Below are 9,561 nucleotides of genomic sequence, written 5' to 3'. Positions count from 1 at the left end.
ATGTTGAATATGAACATGAGTAAATTAGAAACTACTGTAATAATGTTGCCAAATCATAACACTAAACATAAACAATATCATCAACAACTGCAATATCAACAGGAGTTTACCAAAATCAACATAATTAGACCGAAATAAATTACAAACTAGTAAATAACATCATATAGCATAATAAGTTTCGCAAAATAACACCACATTGCTAAATACTGGTCCACATTCCTTGGCTCCTTGCTTTCATAATACAAATGCAAGAGTAATAAATATAAGAATGAAGTTGCAAATAAATCATTATAAAAACATGATAAGTTAATTTGTTTCAAGTGTTTGAAATTCACAAACTCAAAGACCGTCAATAATCAAGATATTATCTAACCAAATTAGTTATTCTGGATGCACCACATGAACTACATAAGACAACATTAGATAAAACATAAAAGGTTAAAAACCAATCGACTTCTCGATTTGTTTGGAGCGATCAACAGCCACGAATCCAGTTTTGGTCTTAAGCTCCTTGAGTAGCTTGACAACATCAAGCATAGTAGGCCGCTTCCTAGGCTGATCATTTGTGCACGCTTGCGCGATAGCAAGCACGCCCAACATTTGATCCTTCCACATCCACGAACTGTTAAAGCACGGGTCAAGCACCTCGGATTCCTTCCTTTTTGCAACCATGGCTCGCACCCATCCTACAAGGTTCTCACCCTCACCATCCGTCTGTCCTGTCGGTTCTCTTCCGGTTACGAGCTCTAACATCACCACCCCAAAGCTATAAACGTCCCCTTTCGTTGTTGCCACCATTTTCTGACCGTATTCTGGTGGGATGTATCCGAATGTACCCGCAAGCATTGTACTCACGTGACTCTCACATGCACTGATTATCCGGGCCAGCCCGAAATCAGACACCCGTGGCTCAAGCATGTTATCCAACAAGATGTTGCTTGATTTGATATCTCGGTGAATGATATGTGGAACAAAACCATGATGTAGAAAGGCTAGCCCGCGAGCCGACCCAAGACAGATGTTGAAACGGGCTGGCCAATCTAGCGCTTCAACCGCATCTGCACGGTTTCTCAACCAAACATCAAGACTTCCGTTTGACATATATTCGTAAATCAAAAACCGCTCGTCTGCAAACACACAGTATCCCATCAATGGAACCAAGTTCTCATGTTTGACTTTCCCGATTGTTTCCATCTCAGCTAAGAACTCTCGTTCACCATGCATTCGACCACCATGGAGCCGTTTGACCGCGACGGTTTGACCTTCTGGTAGTACTGCTTTATAAACCGTGCCGAAACCACCGTCACCTATAATGTATGCCCTGCTAAAATTCTCTGTAGCAGATAATATATCATTCGGATTTAACCGTAACAGAGATTGCTCGAATGTTGCAATGTTGATGCTTAACGGTTCTTTCGGTTTTTTCATCAATAGCCCGTATTTTGAAGTTGTATTAATCGGTGGAAACGGTATCTTCCCTTTTCCCCTCTGAACAACTGCAGCTTCTGATTTGAACATTTTTCGTCTCATAAGCGCGATGAACAAGACAATGAAAACGAATGTGGCGGCAAGTGAAATCCCCCAAACAGAAGCATGAGTTAAAGTGTGCGCTGAGGTGTAGGTGCTTTTGAACGGATACGAAAGACGTGGACTGCATGAGTTTGGTGTACTACAAGAATCAGGGACCTGGCCCGCGAACTTGTTGCCGTAGAAATTAACGAATGATAACCCTTCGATATCACAAATGCTGCACGGGAAAGAATTCTGAAAATTGTTTTGTGAAAGGTCAAGATAAGTCAACGCAGCAAGGCTGGAGAGAGAAGGTAGACTACCATTGATGACGTTGTTGTGAATGTCTAAAATGGTCAGGGCTGTTAGATTGGATACAGAGGGATCAAGCGCACCGGAAAAACGGTTATTGCTGGCATTTAAGGATAAGAGAGAGGTGCTTCTGCTATGGTCAAAGGAGAGTTGACCAGAAAAACGGTTCATGCTAACATCTAAATGTTGTAGACCATTGATACTAAACATAGATGAAGGCAAAGAGCCGGTGAAACAGTTGTTCGAAAAGTCTAGCTTGACTAAACTCGGCATCATCGATCCAAAATTATCAGGGATCGAGCCACTTATCTGGTTATGTGAAACTATCAAGCCCTGAAGATTTCTCATGGAGAAGAACTGAGGAAAAATCGGTCCGGTAAGATGATTAAACGACAGATCAAGTGAAGTTAAGTTGGATAATCCAGATATTTCATAAGGAATGGGCCCATCAAGTTGGTTCCTAGAGAGTATAATCTCTGTCACAATGATGCAGTTCTTGATCGAACTTGGAATGGACCCGGAAAGCCGGTTGTTAGAAAGATCAAACATGCCATAGTGCTGGAAAAATTCAGAATCGGGTAGCGCAACTTTCTGAAAACCCGAGCAGATCTCGTTGGGTATAGGACCCGAGAGCTGGTTGTTGGAGAGAACAAGGTTGTCAAGCAATTCCAGTTGAGATATGGATTTTGGTATATGACCCGTAAGTTTGTTTGAACCGAGGTCCAAAGAGACCAGTTTTTCGCAGCTGAAAAGCTCCAACGGGATTTCACCTGTCAACTTGTTACCACGAAGTGACAAATTGGACAAATTTTTGAGTTGACCAATTGAGCTTGGAATGGGTCCTTCAAAGAGGTTATTATCCAACTGGAGCCTCTGAAGCGTGGAAGCGTTTGCAATTGCATCGGGAATACGACCTTGAAGCAAGTTATCACCGAACGAGATCTCCATCAGCGTTTTAGACTCCCAAAGCTCGGTCGGAATTGTTCCGGAGAATCGATTCTTCGATAACTCCAAGGTTACCAATTGAAGTTCTCCTAAGTAAGCAGGTATTTCACCATAGAAGTTGTTTCCGGATAACACCAGATCCGTAAGAATAGAACAATTCTGGAAACTGCTGCCTAAGGTACCATTGAAGTCATTTTTAGCTAAAGATAATATCCCTAATGCATTGTTTTGACAAATTCCAGCTGGCAATTCACCTGAAAGCTTGTTGGAATCGAGATCAAGTATCATCAGGGATGGGATGTTGAGCGGTGGCAGAGGTCCGGTAAAGAGGTTCTTCGACAACATTATCGATACTACATATTTCCAGTTGGAAAACCACTCTGGCAACCGGCCAGACAGACTGTTTGAATTAAGAAGAAACGAGTTTATTGATTCAAGATTAGCAAGACTATCAGGTAACGGGCCAGATAATTTGTTGAAGGAAAGATTTAGTATCCTCAACTTCTTGCAGTTTCCCATCGATGACGGGATTGACCCACTTAGTCCTGCATTGGAGGCAAGAAAGAACGTAAGGTTTGCCATCTCAACAAAGCTAGAAGGCAATCCACCCTCGAAAGAGTTGTGTTCTATGTTCAATGCAGTTAAGCTAGTCATCTTTGTAATCTCAGCAGGGATGTTTCCGGTAAACTTGCAATTCTGGAGGTTGAGACGTTTGACATTCGTAAGAGCACCAATCGTTTCCGGTATAGGGCCTGTAAAGCCATTATGACTGGCATCCAAGTATAACAGGTTTGTAAGAGTACTTAATTCTGAAGGAAGAGATCCAGAGAATAAATTAAAACTGAGATCAAGAGACAGCAACTTCTCTAGGTTCCCGATTTGATATGGAAGACTGCCCGAAAATGAATTTGAACGAACCGAGAGCTCGGTCAGGTCCTTGAGCTGCCCGACCGTCGGTGGTAAGTTTCCTGAAAAGCTATTGCTATCAAGTACAAGAACTGTAAGCCTTTTCAGATTTGAAATTGCTGAAGGCAACACCCCTGACAACCTGTTATCACTCAAGTCAAGTTTCTCCAAGTGTTCTAGAGTCCAAAAATCTGAGTAAATATGGCCATTAAAACCGCAATGGCTAAGATTGAGATGCTTTAGAGACTTGAATTCCTGAAAAATCTTGGGGAATGGAAGACTGAGAGGCGACGGTTTACACGAAAGCGAAATCCGGTGAACTGCGGAACTCTCACACCTTATGCCAGTCCAGTTACAGGGAGGCGTATTTGAACCAAACCAGGTGGATGTAACATCTTCTCTTTGGATAAGAAACTTTCTAAGAGCGATCAATGACGACGTGTCTCTGGAAAAACACAAGTGCACAAAACAGAGGAATAGGAGAATGAAGGCATGGAAGGCTTTCAATCTTGAATTTGACTTTGTCATTGTCCAATAAACCAGATGATTAGGAAGTCAAACTCTGCAAGTAAGGACTGTAAAACATTACTAACAGACTACTTAACAAAGAAAGAAAAGATCACAAAGACATATATATATAATGGAAAAATATGTCAAAAAAACAGCCTTGACTGTATGAAATCACACTTGCTTCACAGTTGCAAGCATTGTAGTGTTCTTGTGAATGACACAGAAGCCATTAAAGCTAGCTTTCTCACAAAAAAGTACAAATTAAGCAACTTTAGACTACAGAACCCATATAGGCCTTTCTTTTATAATTTTATACGCAAATTAAAAGCTATTTATGTTGAAAATCTGAAACAGAGGCTGATATAGATAAAGATTCTAAAGTATGTACTAATAAATGAATATAAAAATGGCACTTTTGTTAGTGGTAACTGGTAAGAAAGCAACAAAACCAATGCAGTGGGCTCAAGAAAGATTCATAGACATGTATGCATGCCATTTGTTTACAAACAAAACATATCTCAAAACATTGTATAAATCACACCATCACAAAAGCAAATCTACAATAACTAGCTAATAACTTATGTATTCAAACATGAAAATTTTGAAATTGATCTATCTCCTTCACTTATAAAAACTTGCTGATACAAAGTTAACCTAAAAAAACAATCAAAGCTTCCAATTGTTGTATATAAGTAAGTATATAACCTAATTAAGCTACCAAAATCTATTTCTAAATAAAAAAAAATTATAATTTTAAGTTTTTAATCATATTTTACACAAGAACAAAATCAAAACCTAATTTTTTGAAACATGAGGATCGAAACAAGCAAAAATACTAAAAATAGAAACTTTAACTGTTCGATTTGAATCAACAATCACTGAAATTAACTCAACAATTTTCATCGCAACAAATGCTTAACCTAATTATAATCAATGAATGTACCAGTGAAACAAACACGTTAAGATCTTCAGCAACAGCATGACTAGCACTCACACAAACACACACAGATATACAGTTATATGTGTAGATACATACCTAGAGAGACAATGAAGTGGAGAAAACGAAGACCTTTTCAAAGCTTTAACGCCATAACTTTCCGTACGATGTGCTTTCTCTCTCTCTAGAAACTGCTTGTGTGTGAAGTTTCTCTCTCTAGAAAATAGAAATACTCTGTCTGTCATAATATCTTTGTGGCAGGAGGAAGGAGAAAAGAGTGGTATAGTACGTCGTCGTTTTGGCAGGGTGGCGGTACTGGTGCTGGCGCGGAAGGTGTGATCTCTCGTCTCTTTTTAACTTTTTTTTTTTTAATGTTTTTCCCGTTTGCGTCTTGCGTTACATATACAAACAAAAATAGACGGTTATGATATGATTTGCCGAATCCTACGCGCGTGCCCGGAAGTGTTTTGCAATCGCCGGCGGGATTTTTCGAAGGGTTTTTTTTACTATGGGCCTTGGTTGTTACGGCGCATGAAGGAGAGTGCATGGGTTTGCGAGTGGTTGAAGAGGAGGATTCATTGTGGGGACTGGATGATACGCTGGGCAAGAAAGAGAAAATATACATTTGACCATTTATTAAAGGTATTTGTTTGTTGTATTTTCGTAGTTTATCCTATTAACTAATGATTAGTAGATGATCTCATTTATTAAAGGTATTTTGTTTGTTGTTTTTTTAAAGCTCCTAATAAATTCACATGGTATCATCTTATTCTAACATGGTTGATACGAGTGATATAAGGTTATACGGGCCGTATAGAATAAAGTGAACCGACAAAAGCTGCATTAGTAGATGATCTCATTTATTAAAGGTATTTTGTTTGTTGTTTTTTTAAAGCTCCTAATAAATTCACATGATATCATCTTATTCTAACATGGTTGATACGAGTGGTATAAGGTTATACGGGCCGTATAGAATAAAGTGAACCGACAAAGGCTGTGCCGCAGCCTTTGTCGGTTCACTTTATTCTATACGACCCGTATAACCTTATACGACCCATATCAACCATGTTAGAATAAGATGATACTGTGGTCGTATATATATTATACGACTACTTTATACGGGTCGTATATATCTATACGGCTCGTATACAATGAATTTCCTTTATTTTATTGTTTTATTACTATTTGACGCGACGTATTATTACTCGATTCACGTGCGAGTAGACGTAAGATTCTCTGATTCGATGTTATATTCCTCGATTCTCGTGCGAGTTATGTGATTAGACGTTAGATTCCTCGATATTCGTGCGAGTTATTTGATTCGACGTTAGATTCCTCGATTCGCGTGTTAATCATTTGAAACGATGTAATATTCCGTAAAATTCTCTATATAAACGATACTAATTTCATTCATTTTCATTCAACTTCTATTCGTTTCTTCTATTTTTCTCTGTATTCAAATTATTTACGCTATAATGTCGGGTTGGGGTAATTTTTTTAATGTGTTTGATAACGAGGCGAACAAGGGGAGTTATGATAACAATGAAGATAACAAAGCGGGCATGTTTGATCTGAATGCTCCATTCGATCCCATTCTTGCGTCTAATGCAGTTTAGTATACTTGGGGTTTGGATGCAATTCAGCCTAATTATGCTGGTTATTATCCATCGTAATACCCGGTTAATTTTGAAGCCCCTCCTGTTAGTTTTGGACCGCCGACTGATAGTTCTCAGTCTCCTCCCATAAGTGATGGACCGCCGGAGGGTCCAAACGCTGACCAGGAACGTAGTGAGTTTCAAAACAAGCAGGTATAACATTTAATTATACGTTTATTTGTTGTACGTTAACTATTTTAGTGTTTTTACGTTTGATGTTGTTTTTATTAAAACCTTAGATTAGGGTTGCTCAACAGGTCGTGTTTGCGGGTTGGTGGGTTCAACCCGACCTGAACCTGAAAATTTTACACAAACCCGAACTCGGCCCGAACCCGAAAATCGTATCATACATAAGAACCCGAACACGACCCGAACTTTCATGGGTTGACCCGAACACGACCCATTAAACCCGAATTTTTTTATTTTTTTCTGAAATTAATATATTAAAGTTAAAATTTACTTAAAAAACACACACACACATATATATATATATATAATATCATATTTAAATTATGAAATCTATGTTAATTTCTTTTTTTTAACTTATAATCATGGCATAAAAATACGCACTCCATTTAATTTTTGACGTAAAATATATTGTTAAAAAAATATAATATAGTATAAATGTGTAACGGGTTAACCCGCCAACCCCACTATGTTGACCCGAACCCGACCCGTTAACCCAAACGGGTTCGCAGGTTCAACCTGAAACTGACCCGAACCCGTTTATACTAAAGCTAAACCGATTGGTTAATCATTAATTGACACATATAAGTGTTTTCGTTAGAAATTCGCTAGCATGGATGAATTGGTAGAGTGGTGTAGAGACGTTGGACGCGTAAATGGCTACACCCTCGTCACCAAACGCACCATCTACGATAAACAGGCCAGCGGTCAGCCGTTAAAAATCTGGCTTACATGTGATTGTGCCGGCGAGTACAAATCAACAGCCATGGTCAAACGCAGCGGGACCAGGAAAACCAGTTGCAAGTTCCAACTGATCTGGCATACAAAAAGAGTTAGGTTATTGGGATCTAAGGGTTGAGGAAGCTAAACATAACCATGAACCATTTCTGTATCTAGAGGGTCATCCGTCCCTAATGAGGTTGACTCCATCAGAAGAGAGGACGGTGGAGCAAATGACGCATCAGAACAAAAAACCACGAGACATTCTTGCTGCCATTAAAGAACAGAACCCCCATAATGTCTCAACAAGAAACACCATATACAACGCTCGGGCCAAATTGGGTCGAATGGAACAAGTCGGCGAGACTCCAATGCAGATACTTTTCGACCGGTTGGAGAAGGTTGGGTTTGTTTTTTACCATAAAACATCTCAAAACGGCGAACGGGTCGAGGATGTTTTCTTCATCCACCCGGAGTCGAACATGTTGTGGCGCGCCTTCCCGCATGTGTTGCTTATACACTCCAACTACAAGACAAATCGGTACAAAATACCGCTAGTCCAGATTATCGTTGTTACATCCACGTTGATGTCGTTTTGCATTGCTAATGCGTTCGTAAGCAACGAGAAACAGGAAAACTTCACATGGGTTCTACAGAGGTTGAAACACTCATTAGACAGTGTTATGGAACCTCGTGTAATAGTAACCGATAGAGATCGCGCCCTAATGAACGCATGTGCAACCGTGTTTCCCAGGGCTAGATATTCATTGTGTAGGTGGCACATACAGCAAAACATCTTCAAGCATTGCAGGCAAAGCTTTAAAACAGATGATAGCTGGGACAGGTTTCTTTACAAGTGGGGCGAGCTAATTAACTCAACGCCCGATCATGACAACAACTACTGGTACGAGTGAATACAATCAAGGTTGCCACGCAAAAAAACCGACCGTAAGTTTTATATTATTTTTGTTTAGTAATCGTATTTATTTGACTTTTCTTAACTGCACTTGACTTTGATTACAGAGATTATGGACTATTTGGATTCAATCTGGTTACAACCATATAGAGACCGGTTTGTTTCGTTCTGGAGCGACCAACATCTGAACTTCGGTCAACGTACAATGAACAGGGCAGAGGGTCAACATGCCCTTTTGAAGCAGTACCTAGGCGACTCTAATTACACCCAGGAGAAAGTGGTATCACTTATTGATAAGCTCATAAGAAACCAGGTGACAGAAATCAAAGCCAGCATTGAAACAAGCAGGAGCCGAACATTGGGTCAACATAACAAACCAATATTTAATCTCCTACGAAAGAAGGTTTCTCATGGCTGTCTAGAGTCGATATGCGACGAATTAAAAGAAATAGAAAAATTAAAGTTATATAACGGTACATGCGCGTGCCGTTTGTATAAAAGCTCTGGGTTGCCGTGCGCGTGTCGGGTGGAACCGTATACAACGAATGGTAATACATTATTCGACGAACCACCTTTTATAATCATAGCATTTCATCACGCAAAATCTTATTGACGTTTTATGTTGTTTGTTGATATGTTTCTTAGGTCAAATGATCCCATTGGAGTTGATAGACCCTTTTTGGAGAAAGTTAAATTTGGACCCCATACTAAAACCGAGCGAGGTGGATTCTTTCGACTTAGACGACGAATTTGCGCTTCTCAAACAACATTTAAGTGCCCAGCCGAGAGAAGTCAAGAAAAACCTGCTTCAAAAGATGATGGATTTGGTACAACTCAATAAGACGAAGCTTAAACAACCAGTTGTGCAAAAAAACACACGGGGTCATCCAACTTTAAAAGCTCAGCAACAAAGGAAGGATGATTCGTTTACGGAGCCTTCAAGACACAGCTTGTTTACAACGCAG

At 39.6% G+C, this 9,561-nt stretch overlaps 1 protein-coding gene across 3 annotated transcripts; it reads right to left on the bottom strand.

Annotated features, from left to right (window-relative positions):
* Positions 1-274: 274 nt before the first annotated feature.
* Positions 275-5,472, bottom strand: LOC110885021 (leucine-rich repeat receptor protein kinase MSP1). Of its 3 annotated transcripts, none has more exons than XM_022132719.2 (2): positions 5,219-5,472; positions 275-4,247 (listed from the first exon to the last, which is right to left on the bottom strand). In XM_022132719.2, exon 2 carries the CDS (start codon positions 4,198-4,200, stop codon positions 439-441), a length of 3,762 nt encoding a protein of 1,253 aa, XP_021988411.1. In that variant the 5' UTR covers positions 4,201-4,247; positions 5,219-5,472; the 3' UTR covers positions 275-438. The 3 variants fall into 3 exon arrangements, with proteins under 3 accessions (XP_021988411.1, XP_021988410.1, XP_021988412.1); XM_022132718.2 differs by having other exon boundaries at positions 275-4,234; positions 5,219-5,471; XM_022132720.2 differs by lacking the exon at positions 5,219-5,472 and adding an exon at positions 5,126-5,209 and having other exon boundaries at positions 275-4,234.
* Positions 5,473-9,561: the final 4,089 nt, after the last annotated feature.

Source organism: Helianthus annuus, chromosome 14 (assembly GCF_002127325.2).
Source record: "Helianthus annuus cultivar XRQ/B chromosome 14, HanXRQr2.0-SUNRISE, whole genome shotgun sequence".
NCBI classification, from domain to species: Eukaryota; Viridiplantae; Streptophyta; class Magnoliopsida; order Asterales; family Asteraceae; genus Helianthus; species Helianthus annuus.
Note: the sequence above shows the minus strand (reverse complement) of the source record. Positions and strands in the feature narration are given on the sequence as shown.

Excerpts from the sequence above, each read along its gene's own strand:
- LOC110885021 (XM_022132719.2), bottom strand. The coding sequence starts at position 4,200 with ATGACAAAGTCAAATTCAAGATTGAAAGCCTTCCATGCCTTCATTCTC.